This window comes from Eubalaena glacialis, chromosome 9 (genome assembly GCF_028564815.1).
Source record: "Eubalaena glacialis isolate mEubGla1 chromosome 9, mEubGla1.1.hap2.+ XY, whole genome shotgun sequence".
Classification (NCBI taxonomy): domain Eukaryota; kingdom Metazoa; phylum Chordata; class Mammalia; order Artiodactyla; family Balaenidae; genus Eubalaena; species Eubalaena glacialis.
Window position 1 is genome coordinate 89995543 of NC_083724.1, and position 25132 is coordinate 90020674.

Sequence of the window (25132 nt, forward strand, 5' to 3'; positions counted from 1 at the left end):
TTATATTACCAACAATTATAAAAACAGAGTAAACAGTAATCTCTTGATTTTCAGGGAATATAGTACTAACTGGACATTATTTTCTCTTATTGCAGTTGAATCTTCTTCACAATGCTGCTGGCAGCTCTGGAGTAACAATGTAACTGGTCTGTGATGTTTCATTTCCAAAGTCCTAGGAGGTATTCTCCTTTTCTAAACTTGATTCAAATACCCTTCAGTGAAACATTCAGTATCAGGCCAGAAAGACAGGGTATTTTGGCACATATGAGGTATGTGCCATCCCTGTTCATAAAAGGAGAATCTGTTACTAATATGGTCACGAGTAGTCAGTCATATGCAATATGTTTACAAATGACAAGTTAGTATATGAAGATATTTAAAATCAGTAGGAAAAGGATGAATTAATCAAATGGCATATGGAGCACTGGCTACTAATCCAGAAGAAAAAAACTACATTCTTGTATCAAATGACATCAAAGGAAACATTGGATATATACACAGACCTTTACTTTGTATCCAGGGTAAGATGGTAAATGTTTTGCCATCAGTATGATATGGATTCAGGTAGCAATGCTGGCAATCATGGTAGTGGGGGCTTGATCAGCAACTTGATTCCAGTCAGTCTTATCAGAGAATAGTCTCTTACCATATGAATCTAGTTGAACAACCCAGACGTTGTGCTCAGCAGCTGTGATTTCCCTCCCACAGTTCACAGTGCCAAACAGGGGTGCTTTTATAAGCCTATAGTTTTACAACAGGCATGTCAGATAGCTAGGTACAGTAAGAACCCAAGAGTCCATCAGAACGCACCAAGTTTCATCAGAAGGAATACTGGCTAGAGTTGAGAACATCTTTGTGTTCTGCCCAGTGACAGGAGCAGCCACATTAGTTTTGTGGTCTGCATAATGGCACTGAGGTTCAACAGTCACAGTGTCCAAGTGGTTTCAACTAGCAAAACCATCAGTGAAACAGGCCCAATTAGAGTACCTATGAGTTGAGGGTCCTACTGAGCCAGCAGCTTTGCTTCAGGCAGCAAAGTGGGGGATACATTTCCTCTCTAAGGGATAGTTGCTACTATTCCATGTATGACTGAGATACTGCTGGGACCAGGGAAGTCAGAACTAGGTGTGGCATAAAACATGAGTATTCTCAGTCTACTAGCCAGTCACAAAGCCCCACTTAGATGAAAGGGAGATAGGGAAATTTAGTTTAGCTATGAAATTCTTACTAATGAGATTACCAGCACATGTATGAGTTATCTAACAAGGCATGACTCCATCCAACAGGGTTTCCATAGCACCTTGAAAGAAATCCTGTGTGAATTCTCTGATACACTCTCGGAGTTGCCTTTTGGGCAAAATTCTTCCTATATTCATACTTATATGGTTTTTCTCCTTTGTGAATTTTCCGATGTCAAATAGGTTGGTCTCTTAGTCAGAAGAATTTTCCACAGTTATTATATCAATATGGTTTTCCCCCTCCCTGAATTCTCTGGTATATACTTAGGGTTGACTTCTTAGGCAATTTTCCATATTCATTACATTCATAAGATTTCTCCCCACTGTGAGCTCTCTGATGTATTCTAAGGTTTGATTTCTGTCCAAAAGTTTTCCCACATTTATTACACTGAAAGGGTTTCTCCCCTGTATGAATTCTCTGATGATCACTAAGGATTGCCTTCCGGACAAATTTTTTCCCACATTCATTACATTTAAATGGTTTCTCCCCAGTGTGAATTCTCTGATGAACTCTGAGGGTTGATGTCCGGGCGAAAGTTTTCCCACACTCATTACATTTAAATGGTTTCTCTCCTGTGTGTGTTTTCAGATGTTGAATGAGATGGTCTTTTCGCCAGAAGGATTTTTCACATTCTTTACAGTGATAAGTTTTCTCACCACTGTGAGTTCTTTGATGAATTCTGAGGTTTGACTTCTGGCCAAAAGTTTTCCCACATTCGTTACATTGAAAGGATTTCTCCCCTGTATGAATTCTGTGATGATCTCTGAGGGTTGACTTTTGAACAAAAGTTTTCCCACAATCACAACATTCATAGGGTTTCTCTCCTGTGTGAATTCTCTGATGTCCCCTGAGGGTTGACTTCTGGACAAATGTTTTCCCACAGTCATTACATTTATAGGGTTTCTCTGCTGTGTGAATTCTCTGATGTGTACTGAGGTGTGACTTCTGGGAGAAAGTTTTTCCACATTCATTACATTCAAATGGTTTCTCTCCTGTGTGAGTTCTCTGATGTTGAATGAGATGTCCTTTTTGACAGAAGGATTTCCCACATTCATTACATTTACAGGGTTTTACTTCATAGTGAGTTCTCTGGCGTACTTTGTGGGCTTTCTGGTAAGACTTCCTATTTTCATGACATTCAAAGTGTTTATCTCCAGTTTGTGTTCTGTCATTACATACCAATGGATTCTCCTCTGTGAGAGTTCTCTGAGGTTGAGTAAGGTATGACTTCCTGCTGAAATTATTCCCACTTGTAATACATTCACAGTGTTTCACAGTCATGTTAAATTTATTGTATTCCTTGATAGCTGACTTCTCACAGAAGGATTTCCCACACTGGTTAAGATGAGAGTGTTTCTCTCCTGTCCCAGTTCTTTCGTGGTCAAAGAGAGGTGTCTTGTCATAGTTTTTCCTAAACTCTTCATCTTTACAGGATTGTTGTCCTGTATGAGTACTCTTATGTTTAACACAGGCAGCCTCAACATAGAAGGCTTTTCTAATCCCATTAAATTCAAAAGCTTGCTTCAATGTTTGACACTTTTGATGTTCAGGAAGATTTTCCTTATAACTGAGAGTTTCCTGATTTTTATTATATTCATAAAATTTCTCTCCAATATGAGCTCTTTCAAGCTTAATTTTGAAAGACAAATTTTCACGTACATTATAACAATCTGTTTTTTTTGTTGAGTAGGTTCTACTATTAATGATAAATTGAGAAATACTTTGCGAATTCACTCCCCATGAGTCACATTTACAGGACATTTTTGATGAAGAAACAGGAACTATGCGCAGATTAAATGGTTTACTCAAAACTTCTTCTTCCTCTCTAGGCAACTGTTTATTATTTATAAATGTTACTTGCTGCAGGTGTTTGTCTTTGATTTTTTTGTGTCTCTTGATTAGATTTTCATCTCTGTAGTCTTCTAAAACAGAAAAATTGAAAACACTTTGAATCTTACAATTCTTATGGATGGGGCTTATAAACATATAGCCTATGTTGCATTTCATTTTTTGGTTTCTCAAGATTTATTTGTGGGTTTGTGTGTATGAGAGAGAGACACCCTCCTTTAAAAAATAATATTGATATAGTGAAAATGAGAGAGGAAACTGGTTATAAATATATATCTGTAGTTGGATTGTGATAAATTGGATTTTCCTACCTGGGTGGAGAAGGGAGAGAAATTAGACTTTTATGGGAGTGATGATTTTAGGGAGCAGGAAAACCAGATAATTAATACAACACGGGGGGTTACAAACTTAAGTAGAGTCACAAGAAAATTAGGAGATAATAAGCATTGATGGGCTAGGCCCAACAGGAGAATGGTTTGGTTTGAGGAAGTAAATTACAGTAGAGGTCCAACATTATCTAGGCTCTACTGGTAGAATCCTCAAGAGTCTTCATACTTCAATTTGATATCATTCCTTATTTCCATTCAGTCTTTCAAAATCAAATTAAATTGACAGCACCAACCTCCTCATGATTAAATGAAGAAGTTTATAGCTCAGGATAAAACCCATCTTGCAGCTGTGAGTCACAGAAATACAAACAAGTATAAGACTGATAAAAGGAAAATCAATTCTTGTAATTAAATTAGATTCACTGCTCAATTCTGGCTGTGATACCTTTGACTTATTCCATCTAACAAAACTGCAGATAAGTGAACCTGATTACTTCATTCTAAATTTCCACATTTCAGTTTCATATGAGGGGTGCAATTTTAAATGAGGTATCATGGAAGACCTTACTGCAAAGATCCAGATTCCTTATGCATTCTAGATGCCCATCCTTTCTGGCTTATATGAATTGTGAATACTATTTTACTTTTGGCTCATCTTGTAACTTTCTGTTAAGCATGGAACAATTTATATTTGCATAAAACTTATATGTGCAATTTAACAGTATAGAGTGAACACTCATCGAATTAGAAACCATGTCAAGAAACAGAACATAAATGGCTCTGCAAAAATCCCTGCCTGGTAACAATTTCCTCATGCTTAAGAGTTTATCACTCTCCTGATATTTACTTCCTTGATTTTCTTTGTAGTTTTACCACCTATATATTAATTCCTAAAAATGTTATTGAGTTTTGCTTGTTTCTGACATTTACATAAATGTAACCATACATGCATATTTATATTTTTTGTTTAATATTATGTTTGCAATCATTGTATAAGATTTCATATAGCTGTATAATTCTCCCTTAAGAAATACTATTCCTTTATTCTATTGCTGATGAGCCCAATTTTGGCAAAAATAACCAATATTGCCATAAATATTGTTTTATTCATTCTAGAGAATACAATCATGCCTTTTTATAGGGTATACAGTTGGGAAAATGATTACTTGGTTACAGGTGTGTAAAACTTTAACTATTTGATAACATCTTCCTGATTTCATAGTGGTTTTATCAGTTTACATTTTCAGTCAGTAAATAAGGTCTTTAATATTTTACATCCTCCCCATGACTTGCCATTGCCAGATTTGTTAATCTCAGTTCATGTTATACATATTACTTATCTCACCTTATACTCTATTTTGCATTCTGTGAAAAGTAATGATATTGAACACATTTTCAAAGATTTACCAGCTGTTTGAAAGCTCCTATATATAAAGTCTTTCACCTACACTGAGTTGCTATACTTTCCTATATAGACTTGCAGAAGTTTTTACATTTTCAGGATGCTTATCATTTCCAGGTTACTTGTATTGTATATCTATTCTGCTACTCTGTGGCCTGTCTTTTCATCCTTTTAATGGTATCATTTATGAACAAAATTCTCAATTTTAATATAGTCAAGTTTATTAATCATTCTCTTTTGACTGGTGCTTTTTGTGCCTTTGGGACTTATAAGAAAGGTCTTGAAATATGAAGGTGTTCACTGCTAAACTGACCTTCTGGAGTCTAAATACCCCACAGAATTCTATTAGTGCTCAGTAACTCACCTTTATGGCTCTGGTTTGAGAATTCTTCCTCTAAGAACCAAGGCTCTTCTCCTTGCTCCAACTTGAAGATCACCTCTGGTTTGAAAATGCAGTTCCCTGTAAACAGGCAACAACTGAGTACTTAGGCCAGATGATGAGCTTTTTAGTCTCCAGAAGTGGAAAAAGCTTCAGGAACAGCATCCTGAAGGCCCTCAGCTGAATTTATCATTGGCAGTTGGCATTGGCAGTCAAACACTTTCTATTCTTCAATAGGGCTTGGTTACATTATATTCCTGAATAAAAAGCCTAAATGACATTAAAATCTAAAGTATTCATGTGTACTGATGCATAAAAAGGAAATGCCTTCTGTATGGAGTTATGAGGGTAAGTTATGCTTATATGCTCACCCACTGAGACTAGGTTGTTGTAGTTCTCTAGCATCACATCTCTATAGAGGGTTTTCTGAATAGGACCCATTTGCTGCCACTCCTCCTGGGTGAGTTCGACAGTTACGTCCTTGAATGACACTGATGCCTGCAAGAGTACATTTCTGTTTAATCTGGGTTTAGAATTAGATGACATAGAAAATACGCATGAAAACAGTTCTTATGTTTACGGTAAAGAGGTTAAACAAATGAATATAAAGGATGCCCATTTTGGATCTAATTTTAGCTTATACTTTGGAGGTGCTCAACTAGTAAAAATATTAATAACTTAATTTGTATGTATTTATGAGTTATATACTTGTACTCTCAATAAGTATATTAGTAAAACTTTTGTTTTTTTAATTTATTTTTTAGCAAAAAAATATAAATACACTTCCTACAATTTTCATCCCACTCTACTACCCTGGGCATGCTCCAGGGAAGCAGTCAGCAAATTATGACCTGTGGCCAAATCTAGCTTGCCACTTTTTAAAATAAAAGTTTTATTGGGACACAGCAACCCCCCACCCCCAATAATTTTGTATTGTCTATGGTTGCTTTTATGCAAAAACAAGCAGAGCCTAGCAGTTTTATCAGAGACTTTATGACTAACAAAACTGAAAATATTTACTACCTGACACATTACAGAAAAAATGTGCCAACCTCTGGACTAATGAATACAATTAAAGACTGACAGCATAAAAATAACAACAAAGGGCTTCCCTGGTGGCGCAGTGGTTGAGAGTCTGCCTGCTAATGCGGGGGACACGGGTTCGGGCCCTGGTCTGGGAAGATCCCACATGCCGCGGAGCAACTGGGCCCGTGAGCCACAACTACTGAGCCTGCGCGTCTGGAGCCTGTGCTCCGCAACAAGAGAGGCCGCAACAGTGAGAGGCCCGCGCACCACGATGAAGAGTGGCCCCCGCTTGCCACAGCTAGAGAAAGCCCTCACACAGAAATGAAGACCCAACACAGCAAAAAATAAATAAATAAATAAGTAAAAAAACAAATAAACAAAAACTAACAATTCATGCTAAAAAAAAAAATAACAAAGAAAACACAATTTATAGAGGTGGATGTATGAAGATTGAAAGGAAAAGGATGGAAAAAGATATATACATAATCACTAACCAAAAGAAAATTGATGTGGTTATATTAACATGAGAAGCAGTAGACCTGAATGTAAGAAAGTATGAAATATTTATATATATATATATACACATATACATACACATATATATAATGATAAAATGATTCTTTTAACAGAAGGTGTAACATAAATTGATATGCTTCCAAATACAGCATACCAACACAGCTTCCAAATACAGTCAATTCTCATTTTTCAGATTCTGTATTTGCAAATTCACCTACTCACTAAAATTTACTTTTAACTTCCAAATCAGTACTTGTGATTTTGCAGTCATTTGCAGACATTCACAGAATGATAAAAAATTTGCCCAATACACGTTTTCCCAGCTGAGTTTGAACAAGATAATGTCTTGCCTTCTTGTTTCAGCTGTTGTACTGTAATCTTATCCTTTTTGTAATCTAGCACTTTTTTTTTTCATTTTTGTGCTATTTCTTGGTTTCACATTTTAGAATGGCCCCATTGTGTAGTACAGAAGTGCTATCTAGGGACTTCCCTGGTGGCACAGTGGTTAAGAATCCGCCTGCCAATGCAGGGGACACGGGTTCAAGCCCTGGTCCGGGAAGATCCCACATGCCGTGGAGCAACTAAGCCCGTGCGCCACAACTACTGAGCCTGCGCTCTAGAGCCCGTGAGCCACAACTACTAAGCCCGCGTGCTGCAACTAATGAAGCCCACGTGCCTAGAGCTCATCTTCTGCACAAGAGAAGCCACCCCAATGAGAAGCCTGTGCACCGCAATGAAGAGCAGCCCCTGCTTGCTGCAACTACAGAAAGCCCGCGCACAGCAACAAAGACCCAATGCAGCCAAAAATAAATAAATTTATAAAATTCCATATTAAAAAAAAAAAAAGAAAAAGAAGTGCTATCTAGTGTCCCTAAGTGCAAAAAGGTTGTGATATGCCTTATGCAGAAAACAAGCATGTTTAATAGGCTGTGTTCAAGCATTAATTATGGTGCTGTTGGTTGTAAGTTCATGTTCATGAATCAACAATATTACTAAATAAGATGTTCTTAAACAGAAACACACATAACCAGGTTACATATTGATTGGCTAACCAAAATGTTGTGACCAGGAACTTGCAGGAACCTAATCCTGTATTTCCCCTGGGAGCAATGATTCAGTATTTGCTAATTCAGTGTTCATGGCCACTTTACAGAACATAACTACTGAGAACAATGAGTATTATTGTATACATATAAACAATAGTTGAGAGAAATTAGATATACAGACACACAATTATAATTAGTGTTTTTAATACAACTCTCTCAGTAACTCACAGGACAAGCAGACTGAAAAACCAATAGAGATTTAGAACAGGGGTCAGAAAATTATGGGCCAAAGACCAAATCTGGCACACTACCTGTTTTTTTGAAAATAAAATTTTATTAGAACACAGCTCATGTTCATTTGTTTATGTATTATCTATGGCTGCTATAAGACTAAAACTGTAGAGTTCAGTAGTTCCAAGAGAGACCATATCTCCCACAAAGCCTACTACCTGACATTTACCAAAAAAGTTTGCTGACCACTGATACAGAAGATTGAAATGATGTAATTACCCAACTTGACTAACTGAAATATAAAGGATAATCTGATCATAACATAAATTATTTTCTGGTACACTTTGCATGTTATAAAACAAAAACAGTAAGTCTCGCCAAATTAGAAAAAGTTACAATCATACAGTGTGGCTTTAGATTTTAGCTCAGAGATGTAGAGAGCTGAAAAGAGCAATACTAACATCTTACAAGAACAAAGCTTGGCGAACTGAAAATTAATGTCTTTTTGAACTCATTAGAGAAATGAAATTGCATGGCAAACAAACAATCTGAAATCAGGAGAGAGATAGGTACCTGTAGGGAGAATCAGGACCCATTCATTTGCTTACTGAACCATATGCTAAACTCCATATAAGAAGATAGGAAGCTTAAGCTATAAAAACCACATGTATGCAAATGTGAAGAGTGTGAAGTCCTTGGGGAGATGGTATGTGTCACAGACATAGGGTAATTTCTACCTTTGTGAGATTTTCTCAAGGGAGCCAATCTGTCATAGAGAGGATTGGGGGAGAATTCAGAAGAAGCCCCTTTCTGTCCCATGTGGTGATAGCTAGTGTAGAGGAAGAACAGTCAGTGCTTAAATCCACTCAGACTCATGCATATCTCCACTAAAGAATACTTAATCTGTAAGGGGAAAGTCATCAGAACACATATGTGATTGGTGGGATCTCACTGCAGTAGGGAGAGAGCAGTAGCAGACACTACCAAAACTGCTGCCTAGACCCATCTGCCCTATCTCTTCTAAGTAATAAAATGCTGAGACCCAAGTTCTCAGTACCTAAGACTGAGGTTCAATTAGAAGATAAAACCCATTCCCAGAGAACTGGCATTATTTGGCCTGTCCGGTGGTTTCCTAGACCACCCCTCTTCATTTGACATGACTCAAAGCTGTAAATAACATTTTCCCTGGGGACATGACATTACTTTTTTAAAAAAATCATGGGATATTGTTTACCATCATGGCTACTTGACTACTACAGGCAGTTTTTAACAGTTAAGGGAAACAACAGTATTACTAAAAAGCTTAAAGGGAAAAGCTGGAGAATGAGATATCCAGAAGGGGCTTTGAAAAGCTCAGGTATATTCCTGATGATCTAAAAGGTGACACACAATCCCTGGGCTGTGTGCACATTCAGGAAAGACCTGAGAAGGTGCTAAACCCTTGCCTCTCACTAACCTTGAGGCTCTATGAAAGAAAAGTGAAGGCTAATGTGGAGTAATAAAATGCTGGGCTAATTGTTGAAGGCATGCCCCAACATACACACAGAGTAACTTAGCAAATATTGGGAGCCTTATTGGTTACAGGTATTTAAGGAAATCATTGTCCAATTATTAGCTGGCTATTTAATTAATGGAGCAGTGACTTCAGTTGGCCACACATGACAAAGAATACAGATTCTACAGAATTAGTTCAAAAGAGTCACCAGACAAATACATAACAACAGCTGCAGTTGTTGAGATTCTGATTACACATTACACATTATATTTTAAATGTCCAGTTTTCAACAAAAATTTGAGATGTAAACAGATGAGAAACTATTACTCATATACAGGAAAACAAACAGACTATGTATGAAACAGTGTAAAAACTGTCTCTGAGTAAGTCCAGACATTGGACTTACTAGACCAAGACTTTTCATCAGCTGTTTTAAATATGTACCAAGTACTAAAGGAAACCACATCAAAAGAACAAAAGGAAAGTATGGGAACAATGTCTCACCAAATAAAGAATATCAATAAAGAGACAGAAATTATACATATATTGAAAAAGCAAACTGAAATTCTGGAATTGAAAGTACAATAATTGAAGTGAATAAGTCCCTAGAGGGCTCAAGAACTGAATAGGCAGAAAAATCAGCCAATTTGAATATAAATCTATTGAGAAGACCCAACCGGAGAGCATACAGTAAAAATAATGAAGGAAAATGAACAAAAAGCCCCAGTGATTTGTGGGTCACAATCAAACATAGCAACATTCACATACCAGAAGTAGGAGAGAAGAGAGGAAAAAGGGCCGAAAGACAAAGAATAAAACTTGAAAGCAGCAAGAGAGAAGTGACTCATTGCCTCCAAAGGCTCCCAAATAAGATTAATAGCTGATTTCTCATTAGAAACCAGGGAAATCATTAGGCAGTTGTATGACATATTTAAAGTACCAAAGGGAAAGACTGTCAACCAAGACTTGAATATTCGGCAAAACCATCTTTCAAAAACGAAGAAGAAATTATGACACTCCTAGGTAAATAAGGACTGGGAAAATGTCATTAGTATACCTGCTGTATAAGAAATATTAATAAGGGAGTCATTCAGGCTATAATGAGAGTACACTGGACAATAACTCAAAAATCCATATGAAGAAATAAAGAAAACTATGTAGGTAAAAGTAACTACACAGGTAAAAATATAAAAGACACTATAAATGTATTTTTTTGTATTTATTTTTCTCCTGTATGATTTCAAGACCACTACATGAGGCAGTAATTAGAAATTGCTACTAGTATACACACAACATATATAAAAATGTTAATTTAGATGACAATAACAGCATAAAGGAGTGAGGAGGGTGTGAAGCTATAGAAGAGCAAAGTTTTAGTATACTGTTGAAATTAAGTTTGTATTCATCTGAACAATACTGTTATACTTGTTAATTGTAATCAACAAGGTAACCACTAATAACTGGGAAAAAATGTAGTAAAGGCACAACAAGGTAACTGAAATGGTATACTAGGAAATATTGACTTAACACAAAAGAAAGCAAAAATTGTGAAGTAGAAAAACAAAATGGACATATCACATACTCAGAGCAAATGTCTAAACAGAAGACAAATGCTTCTTACATTAAATGTTAATGGTTAAATATGGTTAAAAGGCAGAGACTTGCAGAATGGATTTAAAAAACATTATCCAATTATATTCTGTCTACAAGTAACACTTCACATTCAAAGACACAATAGTTTGAAAGTAAAAGACTAACACAAGATATATCATGTAAACAGTAACCAAAATAGACCTGGATTGCCTATACTAGGATTAGACAAAACAGACTTTAACTCACTATTGACTGGGGGATTTTTGCAAAAACTAACGCCTGTGGCCGGCAATTTTTATTTCGGCTGGCCAAAAATTAATTCTGTTATTTCACTGACACTTTGCAGGTTATTACATTTAATAGTTACACCTGACACACATGTAAAGTCTTCTAATTTTTGTGAAATGTTGTCTTCAATCCACTCTTCTGTAGAAGCAAAGGAGCAAGTCGAGTTTCATTTTCACTTTTCATATCAGAATCAATGATTCTGTTGGTCTAATATTCACATCATCTGAATCAGAACTATATTCTGAAGAACTATCATCTTCTGAGAGACTAGTATATATGTTGCTCGGACAATCAGAGAAAGTATCTGCATAAAATTCACCAAAAAATTCTTCTTCACTCAAAATTTCACGATGTGTCATTTTTGAAAATTTTACGTTTATAATATACACAAGGTTGGAACAAAAACCTAACGGAGCAAAATGTGAATGATAATGACAATCATAAGTTGTATAATGAACCCTTGATCAATTTTAAGGTCTAACAACTTCACACAGTGATGTTAATTTTATCACTCTCTACAAACGTATTGATACATCTCCGGTCAATAACGTTCGGGTAACAAAAGACTAAGTATTAATACATCTCTGGTCAATAATGTGTTAAGACCAAAAAAAAAAAAAAAAAGAGAGAGAGAGAGAGAAAGGACATTTTACAATGGTAAAAGGATCAATAAATCAAGAAAACAATACAGTTATAAACATACATGTACCTAACAACAGAACTTCTGTTGGCAAAAACTGACAGAATTGACAAGATAAACTATTCAACAATAATAGTTGGAGATTTTATTGCCCCACTTTCATAATGGATTGAACTACTAGACAAAAGATCAATATTGGAAGAACACACTTGAACAAAGCTGTGAACTGTAGATCACAGATATCTACAGAAACACTCAGGCCAACACCAGAAGCATACACGTTCTTCAGTAAACACGGAACATTCTCTGGTATAGACCATATGTTAGGCCATGAAACAAGTCTCAATATATATTAAAGGTTAAAATCATACGAAGTACCTTCTATGACCAAAATATAATGAAACCAGAAATCAGTAGGAAAAGGAAAACTGGAAAATTCAAAAATATGTGGAAATAAAACTACACACTCTTAAAAAATCCAAAAGATCAAAGAATAAATCAAAGGGAATCGAAGGGAAATTAGAAAATATTTTTGAGATAACTGAAAACAAAAACACAACATACCAAAACTTATGAGATGCAACTAAAACAGTGCTTAGAGGGACATTTATAGCTATAACACCTACATTAAAAAAGATTTCAAATCAATTACCTAGCTGTATATCCTAAGGAACTAGAAAAATAAATGTGAACTAAACCCAAAACTAGCAGAAGGATGGAAATAATGAAGATTAAAGCAGAGAAAAACCAAATAAAGAATAAAAAACAATATAATCAACTGAATGTTGGTTCATTGAAAAGATCAACAGAATTGATGAACCTTTAGGCAGACTGACTAAGAAAAAAGAAGATTCTAATTTACTAAAATTGGTAATGAAAGTGGGGTCATTACTACCGACTTTACAGAAATAAAAATGACTATAAGAGAGCACTATAAACAACTGTACACCAACACACTAGATAACCTAGATGAAAAGGACAAATTCTTAGATACATACAAACTATGAAAACTGAGTCAAACAGAAATAGAAAATCTGAAGAGTTCCATGTAAGGAGACTGAATTAGTAGTTAAAAACCTCCCAACAAAGAAAAGCTTAGGACCAGATGGATTCACTGGTGAATTTTACCAAACATTTAAGAAGAATGAACACAAACCCTTCTCTAACTCACTCCAAAATAGAAGAGGGAACACTTCCTAACTCATTCTATGAGTTACTTTTAACCGAAGTCAGACAAAGAAATCACAAGACTAAAGATCAATATTCCTTAGAAATATAGATGCAAATCTCCTCAGCACAATACAAGCAAACCAAACCTAGCAGTATATTAAAATGATTATACACCATGACCAAGTAGGATTTAACCCAGGAATGTAAGAGTGGCTCACCAAAGGAAAATCAATCAATGTAACAGCACAGTAATAGAATGAAGGAAATAAACCACATGATCATCTCAACTGATGCAGAGAAAGCATTTGACAAAATCCAACACAAATGATAAAAACACTCAACAAACTAGGAATAAAAGAGAACTTCCTCAACACAATAAAAAGCACTTTTTTTTTTAACATCTTTATTGGAGTATAATTGCTTTACAATGGTGTGTTAGTTTCTGCTTTATAACAAAGTGAATCAGTTATACATATACATATGTTCCCATATCTCTTCCCTCTTGCTAAAAAGCACTTTTGACAAATCCCAGCTAACGTCATACACAATGCTAAAAGACAGGAAGTTTTCCTCCAAAGTTCAGGAATAAGACAAGGATGTCCACTGTAACCAATTCTATCATTGTACTGGAAGTTCTAGCCAGAGCAAATGAGCAAGAAAAAGAAAAAAAGATGAAAGTGGAAAGGAAAAAAGTAAAACCACCTCTAGTCAGATGACATAATCTAATATATAAATATATATAACACATAAACACTAAATCTACAAAAAGTTATAGCTAATAAACAAACTCAGCAAATTTTGAGGATTCAAGAACATACAAACATTTGTATTTCTAAACATTAGCAATGAACAATAAAAAAAATTAAGAAAACAATTCCATTTAGAATAGAATAAAAAATACTAAGCATAAATTTAACCAAGAAGGTGCATGATATATGAAAGGGATAGTACTTCAGACCCAGGTGTGAGACATCCCAGGAATGCAAGATTGGTTAAACACTGATAATTCAATCAGTATAATCCACCCCTTTAACAGAATAAAGAAATAAAATTATACTGTTATCTCACCAGATGCAGAAAAAGCACTTGACCAAATTAATACCTCTGTGTAATAAAAATTCTCAGCAAACTAAAAACAGAAAGAGAACTTCCTCATTCTAATGAAGGGCATGTACAAAAACTCTAAAGTTAAAACCACACTCAATGGTGAAATATTAAGTATTTTCCCCCTCAGGTGAGGTAGAAGAAAAAGATTTCTATTATCATCATTTGTATTCAACATGGTACTAGAAGAATAAAAAGATATTAAAGACATAAAGATTGAAAAGGAAGAAGTAAAATTTTCTTTATTTGCAAAAGACATGATGTGCATTTAAAATCCAAAAGAATCTACCAAAATAAGCTATTAGAATAAGCGAGTTTAACAAAATAGCTAGATATAAGATATTTAAAAATCCATTGTATTTTGATAAACCAACAACTAAAAATGAAATTTAAAAATATTTACAATATCAAAATAGATAAAATACATAGGAGTAAATGTAATGAAATGTCAGACTTCACCTCTACTCTTAAAAAACCCCAGCAGGATTTTCAGTGGAAACGAAATTTCTATGAAAACACATAGGATCAAAATTAGCCAATAAGTTTTTTAAGAAGTAAAACTTTAAGGCCTACCCTATTTCATGACTTACTGAAATACAACATTAATTATGACAGTGAAGTACCAGTAAAAAGAGAAATAACTGGATCAAAGGAAGAGAATACAGTCTAGATATAGACCACTTGACTGGTTCACTTGATTGAACAACAGAGGCCCTGCTGCAATTCAGTGGACAGAGGATGGTCTTTTCAACAAATGGTGCTAGGGCAACTGGATATCCATATGGAAATATGAACCTTGACACTTACCTTGTACCATACACAAAAGTAATTCCAGGTGAATCAAGCTCAAATAATCAAGCATCCACTAACAACACAGGAGAATATCTTCATGATCTCGGAGTAGGGAAAGATCTTTCAAACATGACACACACTACCATTAAAGAAACATTGATACTGAGCTTTATTAAATTTCATAACTTAGTTCATCAAAAGACACTAGAAATAGTCAAGTCACAGAATGCAAAAACATTAGCAATACATACATCTGGCAAATGACCTGTATTGATAATATAGACATAACTCCTACTAATCAATAAAAGCAAATAATTCAATTAAAATAGAGAACTGAACAGGTATTTTACATAAAAGATATCTACATGGCCAAAACACAAATAATGGTGCTCAATGCTAGTATTTATCACAGAAAAGCAAATTATAAATTTCAATGAGAGACCACTACACATGGCTAAAATCAAAAAGGCTAACAGTAGTGAGAATTTGGTACAGATAGAAGTATAAATTGGTTCAACCACTTTAGAAAGCTACTTGTATAACCAAGAGAAATGAAGATATGCCAAGAGACACAAAGGAATGTTCACAGCAGCTTTATTCATAATAGTCCCAAACTGGAAAAAACACAAATGAAAAACCAACAAGAGAATGAGCATATCATCATACATTCATATAACGGAATGCTGCTCAGCAATAAAAAGTATTAAAATACACAGCAACACTGATGATCTAAAAATATGTACAGAGAAAAAAGCCAGACCGCCCCTTCCCCTGAAAAAGTGCACGCATCGGTATGGTTCCATTTATATGGTGTTGAAAATGAATTTATACTTTTTTTCCTGATAAGTGAGGTTAGATTAGTGGTTACCTCTGCAGAAGGGGGCAGTTATTATTAACTGAAAATTGGAAGGAAGGAAAGAAACTTCAGGAATGATGGAAATGTTTTCTCTCTTAATCTGGGTGGTAAATTATATGTATATACCTATGTAAAAATCCACTCAGTTCACAATTAGAGTGCACTTTACTAGTATTAAAACTGTACCTCAGTTAAATAAATAAGTAAAAAATTTTTTAAGATTTAAAAAAATTTTATAGTTGATAATTAGGGAAGGTTTATTACATTATCCCTTTGTATCTTTCTATATTTTAACAATTTCTCAAAATGTCACTAGTAAAAATGAAAGAACTTGGTCAACTCTGGACAAAAAGTGTCCAAAGACAAATAATGAAATAGTAAAAAATATCTGTCATGTATGTCAGAATAAAAGGATAAATTCTTTAATAATTAAAGAATTCTTTAATAATTAAAAAGCCTTTAAAATTAGAAAAAAAGAAGACTGATTCACAAAAAAGAAATATAAATGACTTTAAAAATATATGAAATTATGCACAATCTCAGCTCTCATACACTTCTACAACAGGGATCACCATTCTTCCCTCCTATCAGAAAAACTCTGGAGTCACATGGACTCTTACTTTACCCCTTTCATGTCTTTCCCATTCTGCTAGTACTTCCACATTAAAAACAAAATTGCTTTTATTACATGAATTTCTTCCCCATATCATATGCTAGAACTCATGACGACATCAAACCCTTAAGGATGGCATCCAAGGACTTCTAGTGTTAGGGGCTTTAGTCCAACTCAAAATTCATACACTGAAGTCCTAATCCCCAGTACCTCACAGTAACTGTATTTGGAGATAGGCTTTTTATTTTATATATAATGAGGTCATTAAGGTAGGCCCTAATCCAATTTGATTAGTGTCCTTATAAGAGGAGGAAATTTGGACACAGATATGTACAGAGGGAAGATTATGTGAAGACAGCTATCTATAAGCCAAGGAAAGAGGCCTGGAACTGATTCTTCCCTCACAGCTCTCAGAAGGAACCAAGCCTGTCTTTACCCTGATCTCAGACTTTCAGCCTCGAGACCGTGAGAAAATAAATTTCTGTTGTTTAAACCATCCAGTCTGTGGTACTTTATCATAGCAGCCAAAACAAACTAATACACCTAGTCTGGTCCCAAGATTTCTCTATCTCTCTTAGTGTTCCCTGAGAGGAAGTCCAAAGTGTAATAGGCAAAGATTCTTACTGGACCTTGTATCCCTTGTTTAGTCCACTTGATGTTATTCTTTCAAGATGTAGTAACCTGCCCATACTCTGCAACAAAATTCCACCCATTCTTCAGGACTGACACAATTCTTTTCAACTATCCACCTTTGATCAACTGAGCCTATACCACCAGTCTGTCCTTTCTTTGACAAACTGCAAATCCTGATACTCACTGAATTTAAATGATCAATCAATCAACTAATTCCTTTAATCCTGACTTTGTTTCCCATGTATGAGGAAGAAATCTTCACATTATTCCTAGTATCTCCTGTGTATTACCTCCTTCAAGGGGACTGTATTTGTCCACAAGAAGTTTAGTCCTTCTTATAAGCACGAAAAGAATCCAGAGGCGATATGATCTTAACGGTTCAGTGGCTAAATGACAACATATTAGAGGAAGCACAATACAGAGGGAAAGTCAGAAAAACCTCCTCTTGGAAAGCCCTTCATTCAGAAGAACAGGCCTATTTGTCACAAGCAGAACAAGTGTGCACAGGTTTGTAAAAGAGAAGATAATAACGGAATGGGCTCTATCTTGTAAGAAATGAAGTGGTGGTCTGAGAAGAATATAAATCCATATTCTCTTGGTGGCCCAGTTCCATATACATAGGGGATGATCTTTTATTTGGAACAGAGTTTAATGAGCAATCTCAACTAGGAAAGCTGAAAGCCTATGAAGATGAACCCATGGTGGTTCCAGATCTTGAAGCTAATGGTCTAACCAGACAGACAAACACATATCAGGTAATTTCCACTAATGTATGAAGTGCAGATAGGTGAAAGACAGAGGGCTATGCAGATTCAGAAGAGGACTGGAAATTAGCCCAGAGGGAGACAAGGGGAAAAAAAAGAGCATTGTTTCCTGGATGAGGCAACCAAAGCTTACTCATGATAGGTCAAAAGCAAAGAGCCAGACCGCCTATCCATTAAAATGGCTACTATCAGAAAAACAGAAAATAGCAAGTGCTGACAAGGATCTGGAGAAACTGAAATCCTTGTGCACTGTTGGTGAAAATGTAAAATGGTGCAGCCACTGTTGAAAACAGTATGGCAGTTCCTTGAAAAATTAAACATAGAACTGTCACATGATCCAGCAATATATCCACAAGAATTAAAGGCAGAGTCTTGAAGAGATATTTGTACACCTATGTTCATAGTAGCATTATTCACAATAGCCGAAAGGTGGAAGCAACCTAAGTGTCCATCACAGGATGAATGGATAAACAAAATGTGGTATATTCATACAATGCAGTATTATTCAGCCTTAAAAAGGAAGGAAATTCTGATACATGATTCAACATGGATGAACTTTGAGGACTTTATACTAAGTGAAATAAGACAGTCACAAAAAGACAAAAACTATATGATTCCACCTATTGCAGCAGTGAAATTCACAGAAATAGAATGGTGGTTGCCATGAGCTGAAGAGAGGGAGGAGTGGGGAGTTGCTGTTTAATGGATATAGAGTTTTAGTTTTGCAAGATGAAAAGAATTCTGGAGATTGGTTGCACAACAATATGAATGTACTTAACACTACTGAACTGTACACTTAAAAAATGGTTAAGATGTTAAATTTTATGTTATCTATATTTTACAATTAAAAATAAAATGAAAAAACAGAAAAAGAAAAACAAAGTAAAGAGCCAGGTGACTCAGTTGCACTGGCTGCCATAATGAAATACCATAGACTGGATGCCTTAAACAACAGTAATTTATTTCCTCACAGTTCTAGAGGCTGGAAGTCCGAGATTAGGGTATCAGCATGGTTGGGTTCTGGTGAGGTTCTCTTCCTGGCTTACAGGTGCCACCTTCTCAAGGTGTCCTCATATGGCCTTTCCTCAGTGCCTGTGTGTGAAGTCTCTCTCTTTTCCTCTTCCTATAAGGTCACCAATCCTATCGAATTAGGATTCCCACACATAACGACTTCAGTTAACCTTCATTACCTCCTAAAAACCCTGTCTCCAAATACCACCACATTGGGGGTTAGGGCTTCAACATATGAATTTGGGGGGGACCCAAATCAGTCCACAATGCCAGGTGAATGAAATGAAGACTTGGTCAATCCAGAGAAGATAATGAGAATGGGATATGAGGCAAGAGTCAGGAACAGTAGGATGTGTTTAAGAAACTAAATGAGGTTTGGTTTTGCTTTAAAGTTATATACTGAATTTTTTAATGTCATATTTCCCACTAGATTGTAAATACTATTAAGAAAGAAAAGTATCTGTATTATTTAAGCTGTAACTATAGCACATGTCACCTCCTTGCAACATCTTGGCTACTCAATAAATAGCTGTCAAGAAAGTCAGAGCAGCAATAAAGTAAAAAGACGAAATGAAATCTGTAATGCCTCCAAAGCCTGAATGTTATTCTGAGAAATTGGGAATTTTATTGTTTAGGGATGAGAGGTCACTGAGGTGATTTACAAATGCATGATACATTACCTCATTAGCATTTAGATGAACTACCCATGTGGAAGATGTGCCTGAGTAGGTGAAGAAAGAGGTGGGACAGATCAGTAAAGAAGCTATATTCCACCAGTTCAGTTGAGAGGAGGAATAAAGTAGAGGAATACATTTAAAATACATTAAATTGAACCATATAAAATTGCTGTTATCTCTGACCTACACAAATAGGAAAAGTACCCAGACGTGATATTGGCCAGATGTGGCAGGAGTTAAGAGAGTGAGAGAGAGAGCAACAGGAGTCAAGCATGCATTCCATTTTTTGTGGCTTGGGTGCCTGGCTGAATGGGGTGGTACCATCTACAGGGAAAGATGAGGAGGATTAGTTTGGGAAGGGCTGTGAATGTTGACTTTTACTTTGAATCAGTTGAGGTGGAGATACTTTTAGATACCTACAGAGAAATGTTGAGTCAACTAGGTCCTGTACGGTAGCCACATATGACTATTTAAAACTTAAAAATTCAGTCCCTCAGCCACTCTAGCCACATTTCAAGTGCTCAAGAGGTGCATGTGGCTACCGGTCACCATTTTGGAAGTGCAGATATAGACCACTTCCATCATCACAAAAAGTGCCATTGGTCAGGGTGGGCTGCAGAGCCTCATTTGGGAGACTAGCAAATACATCATTGTTAAAACCAGAAATGGGATGAAATGAGTCAAGAAAAATAGTTAGAAGAATAGTGAGAAGGAATAGAAACTTGTGGAGGAGACATGTGAAAGGGCAGGAGAAGGAAGATGACTCCATGAAAGAAACAAGAGGCAGGGCAGTGGCAGAGGAGGGTGTCACACACACTAATGCAGGAGACCTTCCAGAGACACAGAGACGGGGGAGTCAGGCACTGAGACAGGTCTAGTGAGGTAAGGACTACACAAGACCCATTAGATTTGACTGTAATTAGGTCACTGGTGAGTGCAGGTCACAGGCATATGAAGAGAGACACCAAGGCTTCATGCAGTGGACTGAAGTATGAACGGAAAGTGTGGTAACATTTGCCAAAGAACAGGACTTTAAACTGTCTGCTAAACAACTTGTTTATGACAGGTACTTGAGAGGAATATTTATGGAGAGCTATTTTTAAGGACATGAACGTACAGCCATTCATACTGACCTCTAGTTAGTCTAAGAATTATCCCTGGATCCAACAGGATAACTCAACTTCTGTTTTACTTATCCGAACACCTGTGTTAACAAAAGCCCTGCTTTGGCAATATGCCCTTTACTTTCAGTGGAATTCTTTTCAGGGTTGTCATTGAAAAGATCTGCACTATCACCTACATGAAGACCAATAAAGATATTTCTCCTGACTTTAAATTCCATGAGGAATGTCTGGTTTAAGCTTCTCATCAACGCAATTCTTTAAACAAATATTGTCTGTCTAACTCTCTGCCATGGCTATCAGAAGGGTCAGAAGAAATTTGAAGCTGCACTTTGGAAAATCTGTAATATCAGAGGACCTTTATCTATCCACATGACAACTCTGCTGTGCTATTCATCTGCTTTTCTATTATCTTCCTTGAATAATTCTGATCCGTTTCTATATCTACTTTGCCATGTTAATTAACCATCTATACAATCCATTATAAAAAAAGGTGTTAATGAACAACTCACCTGAGATATGTTCATTTTCTGCTGCTCCTGGGAGAATGCAGAGAACTGTGAAGAATAAGCTGGGGGTAAAGAAAAGAGGGATGGAGTCAGGAAAGGTCTGGTGAGCTTCTGTATTCACTTGCCTAATCTCATCACACCAGTTGGGAAAAAAGTCTCTCTATGGAAAAATGTTCTGTTGATCCTTGAGGAGCAGGAAGCACCACATAGAGACAGCACTCCCTGAATATGTACATTTCTGATATGATCATGTGGATATAACCCTGCTGTTTTTCACTGGGTGACTGTAAATTATTTTCCTATTGATTTAAAAAAATGTATGTCCTCTCTGACTAATTCACAAAAAACTAAAACAGAGGATTAATATTAATATCTGTTTACACCTTGAGGAGAAAATCAACAGAAAACTCTGAACAAAAAGATAATGACAAAATATTTTTAAATCTTTTTGTTCTAATTTGTTGCAATTTCTCAAAAAGACTTTTGATAAGACATGTGACTTACCTGTGACAGAATGAACAGTGCTGTGCTTTGAACAGCACTGAGCTTTGCTCCTAGCTCTGTCCTGGGTGACCAGGGGACATACATCTCAAGCTCAGTATTTTGTTTTAAGGTTTTAAGAGTCAGAAGTAGAAATCTTTTCCTATATTATCACTTTGTGATTCTATATGTTCAGGATAAAGGAAGCCACAGTCTACCTCTAGATGCCACGTGTGATGAACATGGCATGAGAGTGGCTCAGAATCTGGAAAGAATGAGAGAAGAATGAAGAAAGTGGGGGGTTATTTAAGGACTGAAGACAGAATTTCCTTGACTCTGGCTGTGGCTTTACCTGTGCAGTCTATCAGTCATCCATCCCTTTCCACCCCTGCTCACCACCTTCTGCAAGCTGATCCACAGTTTCCATGGTCACACAGTCTGTGACGGTTTCTGGATGTGGTGACATCACCAAGTCTGGCTCTCTCTAGGCAAGGTGATTAAGACCTAGTTCTTAATCACCTTGGAGCGAATCACAACCTGCTCTTTTCTGGGTTTTTCTGCATCTGTTCTGAAGCTCTGATGAGGGTGGTCCCTCTGAGATGGGACTCCTGTCCCCGCCTTTCTGCCACAAAAGAACTGCTTTGTTCCAGAGATGCTGAGACTTAGGCCTAGGAAACAAATGCATTTTAGTTGAAACTTTCATATAGAGCAGTGTTTCTCAACTTCAGCACTAATGATATTGTGGGCTGGATAACTCTTTGTCATGGGGGTGAGGGGTGCTGTCCTGTGCATTGTAGGATGTCAAGCAGCATTTCTGGCTTCTACCCACCAGGTGCCAGTAGCACTTCTCCCAGTTGTGACAACCAAAAATGTCTCTGGACATTTCCAAAGGTCCTCTGGGGAGCAAAATCACCCTGGTTGGGAACCACTGGTGCAGGGCCTTAAACTTGATTCTCCTGGAATTCATTAGAACTGTTTTATCCATTATGGTAGCCACTAGCCACATCCCACTATCGAGCACTTGAAATGTGGCTCCTGCTACATGTTGAAGTAACATTTTTGATATATTGAGACAGACACAATGTGTTCTTACAATTAATTTCACTTGTTTCTTTTTAGTTTCTAGCGTGGCTATTAGAACATTTAAAATTACATACGTGGCACACCTTCTCTTTCTATTGGACAGCACCGCACTAGAACATCAGACTGTGCTTTCTGAAGACAGAGACAGCCTAGACAGTGCAGAAGTTTCCAGGAGCCTTAGTCTTAACCCAGAGGCTCTGGAAACATTCCACAAATCCCAGAGTAAACACACCTGTCACAGAGTGAGATTCAGTTCACACTGACTTTACAATCACAGTCCTGGGGATCTGGGGACAAGTCACTCTGCTAGTGCTGTGATAGCTGCAACACTGGGTTTTGGGTAGGCAGGATATTAGGAACAGCTTGAATTTGGGAGGAAAGTATACCTGTTTTTACATCCTAGCTTCCTCACCTTTGTGACCTTGAGTCTGTTATTTCACTTCTCTGAGACCATTTTCTTCTTCTTTTTTAATGATAGAGTTATACCTATAAATAGGGTGGCTGTGAGGATTAAATACTAAATGAAAAGAACAAAGTGTCTCCTAACTATGATGCGAGCCAACATTATATGTTGGCTTATTAACTACTACTTATTAGTGCTTATTGCCTAGCACTTGGCTGAATGCTTTACCGGTGAAGATTTATCTCTCTGAACAACGCCACGAAACAGTTATTAATAATCTTATTTTTAGGTGAGAAACCTGACTTATGCCCAAGTAACAGAGAAGGAATTTACTCGATCTGTTTGGCTCCTAAGCTCGGGAGCTCAACGCAAACCCACCGCCCGCGCGCGCTTCGTGGCAGGTTCACGGTCAATATTATAAACGTGCATTGCCCTTCCACTGCTGGCAAGGGACTTTCCCGGGTCCGGCTGCGGTCAGCTCCCACACCCGTGCCGCACCGAGCATTTCTGACCAGCACTCAGCCCCACCTACGGCCCCGGAGCCCGCCCCCATTCACCTTTCCCAGGTTTACCCACCGGCCGGGCTCGGAGACAGGCGGTGGGAGTCCCACGTTGGGGCACGAGGGGTTTCCGGGACTTGCTGTTCCTTGACCCTGGGCACAAGCCTACCCTTCCAAGCTGGATGTCCAGACCTAAAACGTCCTCACCTCAGGCGCAAAGCCTCCGCGCCCGCCAGTCGAGAAAGGGCGGAAGTAGAAAAGTTGGGTTGCCTCACCAGCACGGAGAAAAGCCCAGGACATCCGTTCCCAGAATGCTGCGCGATAACCGGCAACGTTCAAGACTACGTTTCCCATAAACACTGCAGTCACTCGCAAATTTTGGGGGTGGGTGTGGGTGTGTGTGTAGAGGGGGTGGGAGTTAGGGAGCAATAAGATATTGTTAACAGTCTGTACTGATGAATGGCGCTCAAATTCTACCAAAGCCCCAGAGGTTATGGGTTAAACTCTGATAGTACAGCAAATCCAGTGTGTGGTCCTCGATCAGTGATCCTCTTTGGAGAAAACAGGCCGTTTGGGAACAACTGTGGAAATTTGTATATGGACAGGATATTGGAAACATTAAGGGAAGTTATCATTACCTTTGTTAATTGTTATAATATTGGGATTATGTAAGTTTACTTTTTTTTTTTAGAAATGCATGTTAAAGTACTTAGGATTGTATTATATATTTGTAATAAAAAATAACTAGAAAAGGCAAAAATAGTAAAAAGTTGAGAATGTCTACCTCTGGATACAAGCAGTGGAACACTATTCTGAGGGGTTTTGGGCAAGAGGCAGCATAGACACAGGACATCACTGGCTAGGAGGTCGGAGATTTTCGTATAAGGCAGGTCCTATTTTCTAGGTTAAAGTAAGCTAGTCAAAGTTGAGTTGGAGGATTGTGATTGGTGCATGTTAAGTTTCCTCGACTGTGATATGTGTCCCATAAGTGCAGGCCAACTTAGGTTTAGATTTGCAATGTGGGCCCCCATTTTGTGGGTCCTGATAGACAATTAACTTTATCATATATAAACAGCTTTTGTAAATAAAACTGAAAATGTAACAAATGCTGGAAAATGGAGCCTATGATTAACATAAAAGAATAGGATCTGTAATCCTCAGAGTTTATTTCTGAGGAAAAAAGAAAAAGCAATACCTGAAAGTACACATAACTCAAATAAGGAAATGATTATCATGCAAATTATGCATCTCCTAGGGATGAACTTGCTTAAAATTTGTGTGCACACTTCTGAAATTAGAACCAAATTAGAAACCTCTGCTTATACTTGTATATAGATACACACACGCACACTTTTCTTGGTTGATATTTTGTAACACTGATTAT

The 25132-nt window shown here is 36.9% G+C and overlaps 1 protein-coding gene across 2 annotated transcripts; it reads right to left on the reverse strand.

The window, feature by feature from the left end:
* Positions 1-509: 509 nt before the first annotated feature.
* On the reverse strand, positions 510-24026 carry ZNF510 (zinc finger protein 510). Of its 2 annotated transcripts, XM_061199320.1 has the most exons (7): positions 23825-24026; positions 23258-23331; positions 22159-22430; positions 21286-21344; positions 5569-5695; positions 5183-5278; positions 510-3161 (listed from the first exon to the last, which is right to left on the reverse strand). In XM_061199320.1, the coding sequence occupies exons 3-7, from the start codon at positions 22226-22228 to the stop codon at positions 1462-1464; spliced, it is 2052 nt and encodes a 683-aa protein (XP_061055303.1). In that variant the 5' UTR covers positions 22229-22430; positions 23258-23331; positions 23825-24026; the 3' UTR covers positions 510-1461. The 2 variants fall into 2 exon arrangements, with proteins under 2 accessions (XP_061055303.1, XP_061055302.1); XM_061199319.1 differs by lacking the exon at positions 23258-23331.
* Positions 24027-25132: the final 1106 nt, after the last annotated feature.